General features: G+C 43.3%; 1 protein-coding gene across 3 annotated transcripts in view; it reads right to left on the reverse strand.

The window, feature by feature from the left end:
- Window positions 1-17,559, reverse strand: part of KDSR (3-ketodihydrosphingosine reductase) — a 40,724-nt gene extending 23,165 nt beyond the window's left edge. The window contains exons 1-5 of one of the 3 annotated variants that reach the window (XM_087439321.1): window positions 17,376-17,559; window positions 12,947-13,036; window positions 10,877-10,933; window positions 5,619-5,684; window positions 5,329-5,424 (exon numbers count right to left, since the gene is read on the reverse strand). In XM_087439321.1, the coding sequence (XP_087295447.1) occupies window positions 5,329-5,424; window positions 5,619-5,684; window positions 10,877-10,933; window positions 12,947-13,036; window positions 17,376-17,483 (417 nt within the window). In that variant the 5' untranslated portion in view covers window positions 17,484-17,559. The remainder of the gene's footprint in view (window positions 1-5,328; window positions 5,425-5,618; window positions 5,685-10,876; window positions 10,934-12,946; window positions 13,037-17,375) is intronic. The other 2 variants (XM_004422602.3, XM_087439320.1) reach the window with 2 other exon arrangements.
- Between the last annotated feature and the right edge of the window lie 367 nt (window positions 17,560-17,926).

The raw sequence follows: 17,926 nt of genomic DNA on the forward strand, positions 1-17,926 counted from the left end.
AACTGAATGAATGTAAAAACACAACATATCAAAATTTGTGGGACACTGCTAAAACAGTACTTAGGTGGAAATGTGTAGCACTGATATCTGTATTAGAAAAAGAAAAAGGCCTCAAATCGATGACCTTAGATTCCACTTAAAGAAATTATAAAAAGAGGAGCAAAAGAAAAGTAAACAGAAGAAAGAAAATAATAAAAATAAGAGAAGGAATAAATGAAATAGAAAACAGAAAAACAATAGAAAAATCATACAACCAAAAGCTGGTTATTGAGAGATCAATAAAACTGATACACCTCTGGTGACACTGGTCAGGAAAGAGAGAGGACACAAATGATCAATATCAAGAATGACAGAGGTGACATCACTACAAACTCTGGATATTAAAACGATAATAAGGGAATATGATGAATAACTTTGTGTCAATAAATTCCATGACTTAGACGAAATTAAATTCCTTGGAAGACACAAGCTACCAAAGGTCACTCAAAAAGAAATAGATAAGAAGGTACAGATGTAGCCCTACATCTATTAAAGAAATTGAATTAAAGTTATAAACTGTTCCACAAAGAAAATCTCAGGCTTCACTGGTAGATTCTACCAAACATTTAAGGAAGAGTAACATCAGTTCTACACGAATTCTTCCATAAAACTGAAGAGGATGGAATACTCCCCAACTCATGTTATGAGGCCAGCATTACCATTATACAAAAACCAGAAGATAACATTACAAGAAAAGGAAACTACAACTACTATCCCTCAAGAACACAGAAAGGAGAATAGATCATAACCAAGTGGGGTTTATCCCAGGAACGCAAGATTGGTTTAACATTTGGAAATCAATCAATATAATTCGCATATTAACAAACTAAAACAGAAGATTCTATGATCATCCCAATAGATGCATAAAAAGCATCTGACAGAATTCAACATCCATTCCTTACAAGAACTATTCACAAACTAGGAATGGAAGGGAACTTTCTCAACTTGATAAAGGGCATCTAGCAAAAAAACAAAAACAAAACTATAGCAAACATCATACTTAGTGGTAAAAGACCGAATGCTCTCTCCCTAAGATCAGGAACAAGACAGGAATGTCTGCTCTCACCACTTCCATTCAACACTGCACTGGAAGTTCCAACCAGTGCAATAAGGGTATCCAGATGGGAAGGTAAGAAGTAAAACTGTCACAGATGACATGATCCTGGATGTAGAAAATCTAACAAGCACTAGAATTAATAATTGAGTTTAGGCTAGCCCTGTGGCTTAGCGGTTAAGTGCGCGTGCTCCGCTACTGGCGGCCCAGATTCGGATCCCGGGTGCGCACCGACACACCGCTTCTCCGGCCATGCTGAGGCCGCATCCCACATACAGCAACTAGAAGGATGTGCAGCTATGACATACAACTATCTACTGGGGCTTTGGGGGAAAAATAAAGAAATAAAATTATAAAAAAATAAATAATTGAGTTTAGCAAGATTGCAAGATCAATACACAAAAAGCAATGGTATTTCTCTATAATATCAGTGAACACTCAGAAACTGAAATGAAAAAATACCATTTACACTGGCATCAAAAATGTGAAATACTGGGGCCAGCCATGGTGGTTAAGTTCACACCCTCTGCTTTGGTGGCCCAGGGTTCACAGGTTCGGACCCCAGGCATGGACCTACACACAAGCCATGCTGTAGCAGCATCCCACATACAAAATAGATGAAGACTGGCACAGATGTTAGCTCAGGGACAATCTTCCTCAAGCAAAAAGAGGAAGACTGTCAACAGATGTTAGCTCACGGCCAATCTTCCTCACCAAAAAATCAATGAATGAATGAATGAATAAATAAATAAACAAATGGAGATTATGTATTATGTTCATGGGTTAGAAGATTCAACATTGTTAAGATGTCAGCTCTCCCCAAATGCATCTACAGAGTCAATGTAATCCCAATCAAAAATTAATAACTCTCATTAATATCCACAAGTAGATAAAACAAGATACAGCTCCAAGAAATCATAAAGAAATCCATTAAAAAGGAAAATTAAGAGAAGTGTGTTGGAGTTCCCCAAGACCACCTCCAGTTTCAGTGATTCACTGGAAGGCCTCCCAGGAGCCTGCACATAGTGTACTCATGAAAAAGATTTATTACAGTGAAAGGATGCAAAGAAAATCAGCAAGGGCAAAAGTCCCCCAGGTCAAAGTCCACAGGAAACCAGGTGGAAGTTTCCAGGAGTCCTCTCCCTGCGATATCACATAGGATGCGCTTAAATCCGCCAGCAATGAGTTGTGACAACACACACAAAGTATTGTGTACAGGCAATTTAAGTGCATGTGAACCTCAGTAAAATTAAACTAAAAACACCCAACCAAACAAAAAATTGAGATTGAATTCATTTTAAATAAAAATGAACTCATCTTCAGAAAATGCATCAAATGTGGTGTGTTCTAACAGGGCTCATTGATGAGAAGCCCATTCCTGGACTTGACTAGAACAATGCAAGTGACCGAGACTAAGACAGGAGAGAGCTGAGGGGCAAATAATGGCCTTGGAAAGTGACACTCCCCAGAGTACGAGTACGGTGGCCTCTTGCCTCCATTCAGGGCAGCCAGGGGAAGAGGGGCCGTTCCATAGGAGGGCCACGAACAGAGAGAGTGAGGCATTGTCACTGGAATACAGGCAGCAGGTTTGGAGTTAACCGTTCCTCGTTTTTAGAAGGCCAGTTCTCGTTGGGGGTGGGGCCCCTTCCAATATCCCCTATCAGCTGCTTAAGCCCCTCTCCTGTGCAGATTTCTGCCCGCCCCTCCATGGTCACCCACGACTGTACCTCCATCCACTTCCCAACATCACCATCTCTTGCCTTGACTACCCCAAAAGCTCCTAAAAGTCTCCCTGACACAGCAGGCGGAAAGATCCTTTAAAAATAGAAATGCAGATCATGTTACTCCCTAGCCTAGCTTAAACCTCTTCAAAGGTTTCGGATTAAAATCTAAACTGCTCGTGGTAACCTGCAAGGCCCCAGCAGATCTGGCTGCTGCCCGACTCTGCCATCGCTCGGGTAGCTCCCAGCACACAGGTGGGAGCTAGTGTCTAGTCCTAGTCTATTCCTCGCCTTTGCCAAGCTCTTCCTACCTCGGGGCCCTTGCACTACTGGCTCTTCTACCCGGGGTCTCTTCCCTGGTCTCTTTGCACCCATTCTTCAGCCCGCAGACCCCAGAGGCTGTGTCTCCTTCCATCCTACCTACTGGAGACCCCGCCCCTTCTCTCTATCACAGCTCCCTGCGTTTCTCCCCCACAGCACTTCACTCAGTCTGAAATCACACTGCCAAGCGGCTTGCTCCTGCACAGTCTGTCCTACCTTACCTGGGCCAAGACTTGATTTTCTTGTTCATCACGGCATCCCCAGGACCCAGAACAATGCTTGTCTCACTAGAAGCTTTCTTGAATATTTGTGGGTTGAATGAATAAGCGAGGAAGGACATTACTATTTACTATGCAGCTACCGTAGGCTAAGCATTATGCACACGTTATGTTGCTTAATCCTCATAGCTCTGGGAGCTGCACAGCCAGTTTATGGAGGTTGAAGCTGAGATCGGAAGAAAAGCTGAGGCCAGAAGAAAAAAGAATTAGCCTGAGATCACACAGCTAGTGAATGGTTAGCCTTGAAGCCATTAGAGCTAAGATTTAAAACTGGTTTAGTCTGATGCCCAAGACCACCTATTCTTCTAGTGTACCCTGTTGCTGGGCACAGAGCAACCGTCTACGTGGTGGGCGGAGGTGTGGACAAGACGCTGGTGGCGCTGGAGAAGAAATAAGTTGTGATTGTTTTGTTTCAAACGAAAGAGAGAGAGAGAAGGAAGGAAGGAAACAGTGTGAATGGGAAACTGAAGGTTGAGAGTACACTGAGTTTTCTCAAAAAGATTAGAATTGCGCGTCTTTTATATTTCAACATGGTTCATATTCTCTACATACTTTTTTCTTCCTTCATTTCACCTGCTTCACATTTTCTCCTTGTCACTGATACCCACACACATTCACCTGGTGTCATACACTTAGTTTCCTCTATTCCTGCTCACAATTCCACAAAACATTCACTCAATTATCCTCATACTTCCACCAGACACACAACTGTAAACAATTCCCACGCCCTCTGCCCCCTAACAGACACGCCCACTTCCCAAGGTCCTAGTGTTATAGTTGTGCGTTTATTTATTACAACCATACAACTACCTATACCTCAATCCTCTCTTTGCCCTTCACATTCAGTCAAGGTGAGATTCTCCCTCCACATCATCTTTCACATACACACTCGCGCAAACACACACACACACACACAACTCCTCTTTTGCTGGCCACCTCCAAAGTCTTTCACCTCATCATTTCATGCCTAGACTACTATATAAGTATTTTCCCAAACTGATTCTTTACACAGCTGTTGAAATAATCTTCAAAATCTCCCTTTCATTACTTACAGATAAAGGTACACAGGTCAAGACAACTATCTTTTATGCCTAGTTGATAAAGAAGCCTTCAGACACTCGAGTCCAGGTGAGGCACCACTCTGCTTGTACGTACATCTGGACTCCCCTGACTTGAATTTAAATCATAGAGTTGACGGTGCTTTCCCACAGTCCACCAGAAGCAACATATCTCAACTACTGCTCCAACAGTGTTCTTTTCTCTGAAAGGGGAATGCAATTTAACTTTGCAGAGCACAGCATTCAAAACCCATTACTACGATGCAGGCTCAACAGACCATTAAGAAAAAGATGGTTGATGCAGTGTCAACTGAAAAAATGTTTTGCACTTAAGAAAGACTTCACATCTGATGTCCATTTCTTTAGGATATCTTTAGGCTAAAATAAATTACTAAGAGAGGTGCCGTGGCAAATCTGTTTAAAAATATAAACATATATATGAGGCATTATCTTTTTATCTTGATTTGAGAACTCTAAAGAGTCTGCTCTTCAACTGTTTTGGTTTTTCATTGTTAAGAATACTGATACTTGACGTGAAAATCCAGCATCTCTTGGCTTACAAAGAGCCCTCTTGATGACATGACCTCGGTGAATTGTTGTAGGAATCTGTGTCAGACTGGAGGTTTCATTCCCATTTTACAGCTGGGGAAACCGAGGTTCAGGGACTTGTCTAAACTCTTAAGGTTGGATGGTCACTGGGACCAAAACCTTGCCCAGCCTCTTCCTCTAGTCTTCTAAAGCTTCTATTAAATCCCAGTGCATTTCATCCATTTCATTCGTAAAGCCTCTACCCGTGGCCTTGGTCTACTTTCAGCATACGGGCTACCCCAATAAGCAAAAAACAAATTTTTACTTACTTCAAAAGTACTAACTTCAAGATCTTCAAATTTTCCTGAAAGGGACATTCCTGCACAGTTTACAAGCATGTCGACGGGGCCCAGTTTCTCCTGTGCCTGGAGAAATTTATTAGAGCAGGCATTACGAAAGAGAAGAGAAGAATCACTCAGTAGCAAATGAAAGCCAATAAATAAAATCTAGAAAATGATTAAACCTAGAGGAAAGATTTACCAATTCTAAGCCACATACCAACATGGTAAGAACCAATTGAAAGGCAAGTGAATTAATTCCAATTAGCCCAGCCTCTTACTTGTCTTATGACATTCTCTACTTGGCTATAGTCTTGAGAGACGTCGACAGATATACAAAGCACCACCTGTTAGAGAGAGAAAAAAGTGATCAAAGCTATGCAGGTGTCTGAAACTATTTTTAAAGGATTTTTTTTTTTTTATTAAAGCCAATCCTTTCTAATAGATAAGGAGTCCAATTTCGGATGTACAGACCGCAATGTTTGAAATCTGCTGACAATGCAATCAGTAGAGCCTGATTTTCTTGGCAGTTTTCACAGAAAACTCTTTTGAGCAAACTCAAAAGAATGTTTTAAGAAATGTTGGTCAAAGGGTACCAACTTTCAGGTATAAGATGAATAAGATCTGGGGATCTAATGCACAGCATGGTGACTATTGTTATTAACACTGTATTGTAGACTTGAAATTTGCTAAGGGAGAAGATTTTAAGCACTCTCACCACACACACACAAGAAAATGATAACTGTGAGGTGATTTGATTTACAACTTGATTGTGGTAATCATTTCACAATGTAAACATATATTAAATTATCACATTGAACACCTTAAATATATACAACTTTTGTTTGTTAATTATACTTTATAAAGCTGGAAATAGAAAAAAAAAAAAGTCTAAAAAGGCTCCTCTTGAAATGCCACTAATCTATAGTGACAGAAAGCAGTTCAGAGACCACCTGCCACCAGGAGTGGAGGGAGGAACGGACTGCAAGGGGCAGAGGCAAACTCCGGGGGGGGATGGAAATGTTCTCTATCTGGTTGGTGGTGGTTTCACACATGCAGACAGTTGTCAAAAGCCATCGAACTGTCCTCTTCAAATGCGTGTGGTTTACTGTACATCAATTATACGTCAAGTTGTTGAAAAGAACACACAAATTACGTAAAGAATACATAAATTGTACATAAATTATATCTCAAGTTGTTAGTATCATAAGTTGTTAATAAGAATAAAAATAAATCTAATAAATACGTTTAAAAAATACTCCCCTTGAAGCAATATCAGAGCTATGATTGTCCTACTGGGATTCTGCATCAGCAGGTGGAACAGGGACAGGCAAACACCACCTCCTTCCAGAAGCCACCTGCGTTCAGGCCCCCGCTTGGAGGCTGAGCCAGGTGACATTATCTTACAAGGCCTAGGGTCGATGGGGGCCTGTGGGAACTGAGCTGGGAGCCAAGTCACATTTGGTTCACTCTGAGTTTTGTCTGAGATCCCTGACTCTGGACTGACCAGCCACTCACAGATTCTCTAGACAAGGGGTCACCAAGCCGAGCCCCAGAGCCCACCCGGACAAACTGGGGCTCGCAGCACAGAGGGATGGCAGGAAGGGCTCAGCCTGTGCTTACCATGGAAAACAATTCCGTTTGGTCTTTGAAAAGGAAAGAAGGAGGGAAGGAAGGAAGGGAGGAAGAAAGGAAGAGAGGGAGGAAGGAAGGGGGAAAAAAAGGGGGAAAAGCACATATTCCGGTGCTTACTTGGACAGAAATTTATGAAACAGAAGCTGAGAACACAATAGGGACAAATAATGAGTTATTGTTTTAATTTTCCTTTTTGGGTAATGTTTTCAAAGCAGAGCTTAGGCCTCTGACATAGGAATGTTCTACGTTCCAAGGCGGGTTACTGAGAGAAGCAGAAAGGTGTTCTTGATTTCTCAGTCTTTCCATGAATTCTTGGCTGTTGAGACTGGCCGCCGAGCTAAGGGGCAGACAGAATGCGTGTGTACAGGAGGGCACACGCCCATATCAACCATACGCACCCAAGCGTAGCTGCGAGTCCAGGGCAGCGTGGTGTGGGGGAAAGAACAGGCCTGGCACCTGGGAAGCCTTTGTTCCAGTCCGGTCCCTTCATTTACTAGCTGAGCAGAAGCTGAGACGTCTGCAGTGGCCTCACGTGTACAATAAGGGTGTCAGAAGCCAGTGATGACCAAGATCTCGCCCAACTCTAAGAAGCCACGATATGACAAAGGAAGCTGCGACATTGGAGGCCAAAGGGTTGAATGAAAAGAGACCCACTGCCTTAGGATTTGTTACAGCAGGCAGGAAGTTTTACTTAATGCAAGAAGGAACCCCACCCAAGTGACCCAAATTCCTGAGAAAAGGAAGCAGCCCCCTTCACAAACAGAACCTGGAGTGTGCCAGACCAGAGGGGTAGATTTCATCCCTATGTCATCATGCAGAAGATATTTTTTTAAAAAGGGAGTAGGAATCATAGGATTAATTATTAAACATGCCTTTTTATATAGTACTAGATCATTCACTATAAATAAAATCTATACCACAGATAGGTGAAATTCCAAAAAAAAAGTTAACAGATTAGTACCAGGAAAAAAACGCCCACAGGAGAATTGCTTACGCCTTTTTTTTTTTTTTTTTTTTACTTATTTATTTTTTCCCCCAAAGCCCCAGTAGATAGTTGTATGTCACAGCTGCACATCCTTCTAGTTGCTGTACGTGGGACACGGCCTCAGCATGGCCGGAGAAGCGGTGCGTCTGTGCGCACCCGGAATCCGAACCCGGGATGCCAGCAGCAGAGCGCGCGCACTTAACCACTAAGCCACGGGGCCGGCCCGGGAATTGCTTATGCTAAGTGGTTGAGCAAGAAGCCCATTCTGGGCTCAGCAGCAGGATCCAGCTTCTTCCTGCCTGCTCCTGCCCTGAATATCTTCCCTTCCCTTAAACTTTCCACAGGACCTAAAGCCTTTTGACGGACGAAGAGGGGCTAGGAGTAAAGACGAAGAAGTCCAGAGCAGAGAGACGGGGCTGGCAGCAGGCGAGACTGGCCTTCTGTCAGGAGCATTCAAGCTCATGGTTTTAGATGCTATTTCCTTCTTTACCAGAAGTTACACGAAGTGAAAAAAAAGATGGGGAGATCTGCTGATCTGGCAGCTTTCCAATGTTTGTGGGCCTCAGAGAAGAGGGTACAGGAAGAGGCCACGGTACTGGAGAAAAACTCACACACGTGCACAAGGAGATGTGGATGAGAATTTCTACCTGCAGCCTAGAATGCAATAGTAAAAAAAAAAGGCAAACAGCCCAACACGGAACTGAGTAAATAAACCCTGGTGTACCCAATACTATGCCACAGCAGTTTTAAGATGAGGCAGATTTATTTTTATTGACATGGAAAGATCTCTAAGATATCCTGGAGGAAAAAAGAGGGAATTACATCTATAATGAAACACCATTTAAAACCCATCAGAAAAGCCAAAATTAGAAAGTCTGCCAATACCAAGTGTTGGCAAGGATGTGGGACAACAGGAGCCACCAGCCACTACTAGTGGGAGTGTAACCACTTTGGTGAAGTTGAAGATACATGTACAGACAACTCAGCAATTCCATTTCGAGCTATATTCCATGTTGCACATGTGCACAAATAGACATAGAGAAAAACTTTAGTAATAGCAAGAAACAAAATAAACTAACAAAAAAAACAGGAAACCACCTAAGAACTGATGAACTGATGAACAAAAGGTAGTCTACACATACAAGAGAATACCATATAGCAGTAAAAATATGAATGAACTATCACTTCATGCAGCAACATAGAGGAATTTTAAAAACAGTATCAAGTAAACAAATCAAGTTGCACAAGAATATGTAAGGAACGATGTGATACAAATCTAAAGTAGACTAGTGATGGCCTTGGGCTGCGAAGGGGTTGGAAGGGAATGGCGAGTGACTGTTAATGGGTGTGGTCTTGATGGGCTGATGAAAATGTTCTAAAATTGACTCTGGTGATAACTGTGCAACTCTGAATATACTAAAAACCACTATACACTTAAATGTTGGTGAATTAAATCTCAATAAAGCTGTCAAAAAAATAATAATACCATAAAGTTCAAAGAGAAGCAGAAGTAAACAATATGCTATTTAAGGTCACATGTACTTACGGTCAAATTATAAAGAAAAGCAAAGGAAGATTAACACAAAAGTCAGGTTGCGGGGTTGCCTCTAGGAAGGAGACAAAAGGATATGCTGATATGGGCTCACAGAAGGGGCTTCAGAGGCCCTGGGAAATTCATTTCTTTTCTTCTTCTTTTGTTTTTTTTGGCGAGGAAGATTAGCCCTGAGCTAACATCTGTGCCAATCTTCCTCTATTTTGTATGTAGGACCTCGCCACAGCATGGCTTGATGAGCAGTGTGTAGGTCTGCACCCGGGATCTGAACCCGTGAACCTCAGGCCACTGAAGTGAAGCAGGTAAACTTAAAACACTACGCCACCAGGCTGGCCCCTGGGAAATTCATTTCTTAAGCTGGGTGATGAGTATGTGGTTATTAATTTGTTACTATGTTTTATATTGAAATATATATTATATATATATATATATATATATATATATATATATATATATACACACACACAAACATCATTTTATCCATCCAAAAATTCCATAACCAAAAAAAATTCTTTTTTTTTTTTTTTTTTTTGGTGAGGAAGATCAGCCCTGAGCTAACATCCATGCCAATGCTCCTCTTTCTGCTGAGGAAGACTGGCCCTGGGCTAACATCTGTGCCCATCTTCCTCCACTTTATACAGGACACCGCCACAGCATGGCCCAACAAACGGTGCGCCGGTGTGCGCCCAGGATCTGAACCCGGGCCACCAGCAGCAGAGTGCGCGCACCCAACCGCTATGCCATGGGGCTGGCCCCCCCCAAAAAAAAAATTTTTTTAAATGCTCCTTGTCCCTTAAATGTTTTTATAAAGTTCATTTAAATAAAGAATTGAAATGAAATCATCTTCTAGTAAAACATTCAGTTATTTGATCATTTGTGTGCATATATGTATGAGAATCTATACATTTTTTTATAACCTGAATTCCTAGACAATTCAAAAAATTTCACCTTTATAAAAACAGTCTGTGTGATGTACACCTCACTGGCTACAGTTAACACTGCTGTATGACATATATGAAAGCTGTTAACAGAGTAACGCCTAAGAGTTCTCACCACAAGGAAAAAAAATTTTTTTCTTCTTTTTTTTTTTATCTATATGAGATGATGGATGTTCACTAAACTTATTGTGGTAATCATTTCACAATACATGTAAGTCAAATCATTATGCAGCACACCTTAAACGTATACAGTGTTGTATGTCAATTATATCTCAATAAAACTGGGAAAAAAACAGTCTAATATGTATTTTAATCAGGAAAATCCTACCCGTTTTCAATGAACTATTCACAGTTGAAGCAGCCCCTTTTTTCCTTTACATGATTGTACTGATTTCTACAGAAAATGCATCCTGAAGGCAGTAATTTTACCTGTTTATCATTAATAGAGTGTTTTTCAATTTCTTTCTTTGCCTGCAGCAGCTTGTCCTGAAAGCAATAAAGAACAATTAGTTCTGGTGATTATCTGTCTGCTTGTTTGTTTAAAAGAAGAGAAAAAGCAATTATTTGTATAGTATTTATCAAATTCTAGAAAACACACAAGATCGCAACTATATTGCATAGCTACGGACCACAGTCTATGCAAAAAAGAAGCTGAAAGTATGTTAAGCTATGACTAAGGGATAGCAAGTTTTAAAATTCATTGCAGTGAAAGATAATCGAAAAATAAATGAACTTCAAAATCCCAAATGACAGTATCAATTGCCAGTAATTCTAATAAAGGTTTTGATCTAACATCATTTAGTTGGATATAGAAAAGAACAACCATATTGATACGCAATGCTTCCCAAACTCAAGGGTACACATGATTCCATGTCAAGAGTGCTTTCGTAAGAGATGGTCCAATATTTTCCTTCTCCACTATACAAGCAGATATATTAAAAAGCACTTTTTAGATGGACTGGGTAAATCTATGCCTGGCTGCTTACAAAAATAATCGTAAGACAGGCAAATCTAACCATGTAATTGAGTTATTCTTCCAAGGTCTCAATTTTGCTTGCTTTACTCATTTTCAAGAAGACAGATATCAGTTTACAGTGTCTTAATTTGCTATAAAAGTTGTAATTTGAATACATCCTGACAGCCAGAGAAAAACAAAAGGGGAGAGGAATCCTTCAGAAAGACATGCAGGTTCTCCAAACACGAATATACCTATAATACAATTGTATTATTCTATTAATAAACGTACACACAACTTGACTTTGCCAAAATTGGAATAAAAAGCTACATTAGAAAATAAATAATTTCTCGACGCCAGAAGGCTCGTCTGCTCATTCACCTCCAGCAACGCAAGGACCACAGAATGAACTTCTGAACACCTGACACGCCGGCTTCCTCATCTCCTGTTCATCTGTCTCGTGTCAAATATAATTGTTTAAATCTCGGAAAATGCCATTTTATTAAAGCTGTGTTTTTGTTCCCATAAGGCGGTTTCAATGCCAAAGTAAATTCATTGTCAGAGAAGTCAGGGTATAAATAAAAGGTAGCTAATTCTGCCTTCCTTGAATTTCTAAAGAAATTATGGACATCCAAGCCTAATTTTGTGTCATTATTTAAATATTTCCCCCAGAGCCCTCCATGGCCTGCCCGTCCACTGGGCACCCCCTACCCAGGCAGTCACCATACTATTGCCCTCCTTCTGCATGGGGGAGTCCAAAATCCCCAAGCAACGATGCGACACTGGCGTTCCCATCCCTCCATCATCCCTCCCTTCACTTCTGCATCCAAAAAAAATGTTTTGAGCACCTGCTATGAGCCAAGCATCATGCCAAGCACAGAACAATAGCAGTGGACAATACAGCCCTGGTCACATCCCCCACGGCCCCGCCCCTCTCCGTGGAGCAAGAGGACTCCACGACTGTTCCTGTGAATACAGTGCCACTGCTTTGGGCCACGGAAATAACTTTGGCAAGAATAACAGACCCTGAAAAAAAGAAAAACAGACCTCTTGTTGACTCAATGCAGAAAAACAAATGTTTTGCTCAACTGCTGGAGATCAGTGAGATTCCCTTGTGGGGTCTGGGTTTCACTAGAGATACGTATCACGTCACAAGCAAATTATAGAGAAACACCTACATATCCTTCAAGACTCAGGCATCAGCTCCCCGATCACCTCTGCTGGCACCTCGGGCAGGTGGAGCACCCTCCCTGGCTTCCTGTGGCCAGGTGTGCTATTTACCTGTCTTGGCCTCTCCCACCTCAAGATCTGCAGTGTCTATGATGTTGCCTAACAGTTGCTGGCACTAAATAAACATTTACAGAGCTGACCTGATTTCAACCCAGAGTCTTTGTCCTGAATACCAGAAATAACCAGTGGTCCAGGAATCGCACCTCAAACCAGAGATGTTAGTGATTTCCAGCAAGGCAGGAAGTTTGTACAGCCTCCTCGGCTAATTTAAAGTAGAATAAGTAAGTTAGGAATAACGTACCTAGAAGACTTACCTCATTTCGTGCCACCAGGGTTATAAACGCTCCTTGTTTATAGCATTCAATAGCAATACACTTTCCGATGCCACTGGAGCCTCCTGTAACCTGAAAGCAAAAATACCAAAATCTGCTTAGCACTTGAAATGTCCCTTCTGTGGGAAGTTTCTTTAAAATAACTAGGATGAGCTCTACAAACCAATCTATGAGAACTAAATCTTTAGCTGTTGTAGCTTCTTCATCCCAACCTGAATGAATGGAGTAAGTGCAAATATGAAACATGACACTGTCGGCAGCGCCTGCTGCTTAGATCGTTTTCAGTACTGAACTATAAACTGCACGCCTATAATATTTTTCTGAGTTCACTGGAGGGAAAGTGCCCTATAAATCTAGTTCATAAATAATACATCAGTCTGCCTCTGAGTCCAAATCCAAATGAATCTTATTTCCTTACTGCATATTTCCTATGCATGAATAGCTCAACTAGAGATAAAAAGAATGGTCACCCACATATATCTTATGATCTTTTATTTTTTTTTATCTTATGATCTCTTAAATGACTGCTTATTATAAAGTAATATACGATTACAGGGAAATACAGAGAGGTAAAGCTTTTCTTCGTGCACCGTTCTACCCCTCACCATCTATAGCTCAACCATACTGGCTGTCTTTCAGTTCCATGCTCTCTCCAACCACAGGGACTTTGCACATTCTATTTCCTCTGCCAGGAACGCTCTCCTCCCCTCTTTTCATCCAGCTGGCACCTACTCACCCAACAAAGCTCAGCTCAAGTATCACTTTCTCAGGAAAGCCTTCACTGACTGCTCCCACCCCCACCTCAACCCACTCTTCAGCACTGTATCCTTTTCTTCTTTACTTTATGGCACTCACATCATCCAGCAGCCATGCATTTATTTGTGTGATTATCTGATTCACCACCATCTTTCCCATCACTGCCTCACAAGCTCCATAAAAATACCAACCCTGTTTTTGCTCCCCACTATATTCCTGGCACTTAGCACAGTTCCTGGTCTATACGAAGGACTCTCTCTATATTTAACTTAATAAGACAAACACAACATGATCTTTCTAGTCATTTTCCGTATGCAAATTACATAATATGGGCCAGGGGAGTGGGAGCCCAGGGTTGTCATATGAAGGGGGAAGGGAAGTGTCAGAGAGGCATCTGTCCTTACAGGCTTTTGTATCCTACCTAAAAAAAAATTATTCGTAATGTCTTATGTCAAAAAACCAAAAGGCTTCACAATATTGCATTAAATAGCTGTATCAAAACTTAGTCAACCATTTCCCTATAGTCAGACATTTGATTAATTCGAATATTTTAATGTTAGATTTAAGTCATGCTGTAATGAACATCTCTGACCCCATCCCATGATTTAAAATCATCACGAAGCCCCTCCTATACAATGTACCATCTTCATGGGACTCTTGGAGGCCTCCCCCACTTCTCTTTAGTCTCAACTTCCCACCACTGAAGAGATTTCTTTGGCAGATAACTAACCAATTATCTACAGGTTACTGTCAAAATATACCTGTTCACCGGCTAACAGTTGCCTCTCAGGAGCTCTTTGCTATCGAGATATTTCACCGGAGGTTATTCTTTTTCACCAGACATTCCAATTGCACAGCAATTAGCAGGATCCCTAAAATGTCCCGGCTGTTTTATGATGTTGTTCCTGCTGCCTGGATGTCCCTCCACCCAACATCCCACACACACCTACATTTCCAAATCCAACCTACCCTGTAGTGGTCAGTTCCAATGTCCCCTCCTCCAAGAACCTTTTCCTGACTCTCCTCTACCTGTCCCTTTCCACCTTGTGCACAGTCACTTATGTACACATCTTAGCTCCTTTGCCAGACTGTGAGTTCCTTGAGGACGAGTACCAAGTCCAATGCATCTCTCTCATTCCAGCACAGTGCCTTGCATAAGCAGTTGCTAAATAAATATTTGCCTACATTAATTTGCAATATGTTGTTTGATGCCATTTCCCTGAAAGAAACAATGCCAAAAAAAATTGCAAATAAAATTTCCCTATTTGTTATTCAATGAACTAATGGAAGTTGAAGTTACAAGGTTATTGAGAAAATTTACATGCTCTAAGGTGCTATGTAGATATTAGCTATTGTTATTATTGTTGTCCTTTTTCTAGATTGTAATAAGTAAGCTAGCTGTGTAAATTCACAGCAAAGAACTGTTCAACCTGATAACTTATAAGATTTTTCCATAAGAACCAAAATAAGACTTCAACTTTTGAATCATGGTTCACGGGAAACTAACTTTCTAGTCAATTATCTAAGAATATACATAAATCACTTCTAGGCTATGTTACTCTTGACTGTTATAAAAAAATACAACAGATTTTCATAATGCCTAAGAAAAATGGTAACTATGTATTGAGTTGCCTAACAACTGGTCAATTGAGCCCAGCTATGGGCCACTGCAGATAACAGTTTAACTGCCTTTCTTTATCACTCCTTCTTACTATTCATTGCAAATATTGTGGAAATGCTACTCTCTCTTTAATCACACCACACACCTCTTCTTGAGGGCAAGAGAGGGGGTGGTTTGCTGTAAGGAGAGCTGCTCTCAGCCATTACCAAACAGCGAGGACTTGATTTTCCAGTTCTCACCAAGTCAATTAAAGTTTTTTAAAAACAAGCCGATTTAAGTAAGTACATACCGTGACTTCCGCAGTTTTGCCACTGTAATTAGGGAGCTAACACTAGTATACAAGAACTGTTCTAAAAATGATACAATAAACAGTTATGTCCTAAGTCTGTTCACACTGCCACAAAAGCAGACATTCTAAACAGTAGCTCCCTCTCCTAACACCCAGTCTCGTCCCAACGAACCTCAAGAAAAAGCATCACACTTTCACTCTTCTTATGAGATTAAAAAGGAAGACAGATGGTGACATCATGTGAATTACTCATGTCATCCTCACATTATTTTTAGTGGCGTATTAAAACAGGATGGTGAAAATAAGAAATTCCTCTTGGTCCATCCCAGCAGACTTGTTTATCATCTTACCTACAGCCCAGCATGATGCGGGGGAAGGACTAGAATCCAGGTTAAGTGAAATTCTTTTAAAAATACTGACTCAAATTTTTCATTACTGCCTTTAGTTTTACCTTTTTCAAGTTATGTATTGCAAGCATGGAAGACTCTTAACTTTGGAAGCCATGCTTTTGAGGCAGTTCTCTTGTGAGTGTGATGCTTTTCTCTCTTCCTCTCTAATGAATTTACACTCCCCTCCTCTATTATCTTCCACAACAGGAATAGCAGGAGTTGGAAATATACTGATAGTTTTAAAAAATGAGAATTTAAAGAAAATACGTTTGCTCCTTCACAAACTCTTGTCCAGATTTAAGGCACACTAAAAGAAATGACCATTCTATCCCATCACAGCTCAGTGGGGAGGCTGGACCCCAGCGGAGACACCCCCATGTCACCTCCAGCAGAGGAGGATTGGTGCTGCCAGCTTAGCAACTAACTCTCCTTATTCATAACCTCCAGCCTCAACGTGCCTCGGGGTTGTGAGATCCAGACAAGAAAACGGTTGAGAAAGCCACTGCAAATGGTGAAGCGCGGGGCGCAGGTAAGGAGGCATTCTCTCTCAGTGTAAGAAAGATGCCACACCTGCAGAAAAGGGAAATTTGAAGACACGAGCTTCCGGTAAGAAACAAACCAAACCCATCCACATCCCCTTCATTCCTGAAGCACTAGCCAGGTCGCTTAGCTCATCCCTCTGACTCTGGAATGAAGACAGAGAACTGCATTGCAACAGCCATCAGCCGACCCCAGGCTGAGCTTAGAAAGACAAGCGGTGTAGACGCGACAGAAGCGTCCCAACACCGCTGGCCAGGACTGCCAGCCTACTGGGTTCGGAGCAATTTTTCCCCCAAGTGAGTCACTTCCTGGATTCCTTTGGCAACTGCTCTTTCTGTCACTCGCACAGGCCATCTTCCAGCTCCGAGCTGCCCGGCGGGTCCTGGCGGCTGGGACCCCCTTCCCTGCCGCCGCCTCCTCGCGACCCGGCCAGGACTGCACGGCCACCGACCGCGGTCTCCTTGGCAAAGTTTCTCAGCCTCTCTGTTCCTCAGTTGACTCATCGGGAAAACTGAGGACAAAAATATCCACATCCCAGGGATGCCCCGGGGATTAACGAGCGCGCCGGAGCCCCCGGAGCGCCGGGACCCGGCTCGCTGGCGCTGTCCCCGCCGCCTCGCTCTCCGGCCCTGGGAGGAGCCAGACGCAGCGGAGGGCGGGTCCCCGAGGCCCTCCGCAGGGACGGTGCCGGGCTGGACCGCGGCAGGTGGCCCTCCATTCGGAGAGAGGGACGTGGGCGGCCCGGCCTGGGCGGCGGGCCGGCGCGCCAGGGGAGCGGGCCGGGAGGTGGCGGCGCAGCAACAGGAGGCCACTCACCACCACATGCGCCCCGGGCAGGGCGAGGGGCTTGGGGCTGATGAGCGGCGACACCATGTAGAGCAGCAGCACGAACGCCACGAGGAAGGCGGCCGCCAGCAGCAGCATCGCTCGGCCGGGCCGGGCCGGGCCGGGGGCGGGCGGCGCAGGCTCAGGCGCGCGGGGCTCGGCGGCGCCCGGCGGTCACGCGCGGCCCGCGCCGCAGGAGCCGGCTGTTTGGGTTCGCAGCGCGGGGCGGGGCGGCGGCCGGAGGGGAAGAGGAGGAGCCGGCGGAGGGCGCGACCGCGGCGGGGCGGCGCTTCCAGAGGCGGGGAGGCCAGGCCGGGGTCCGCTGGAGCTGCGCGCTCCGGGGTCCCCAATCCTCCCAGCGTGGAGACAGAGCCCCGCACCCTCCCCTGGGGAGGTGGGAGCTCCCCGATTGCGCAGCGGGCCAGCCCTGGCTGCGCCACCTGGGAGTGCCTCTGGAAGGGCTGGGGGACGCTCCGCTTTGGGTCGAGGGTACTTCTTAGGACCGCGGAGAGCAGGTTTCCAGAACCCCCCCAAACCGCGCG

This window comes from Ceratotherium simum, chromosome 14, assembly GCF_057802395.1.
Source record: "Ceratotherium simum simum isolate JZ-2026a chromosome 14, ASM5780239v1, whole genome shotgun sequence".
Classification (NCBI taxonomy): domain Eukaryota; kingdom Metazoa; phylum Chordata; class Mammalia; order Perissodactyla; family Rhinocerotidae; genus Ceratotherium; species Ceratotherium simum.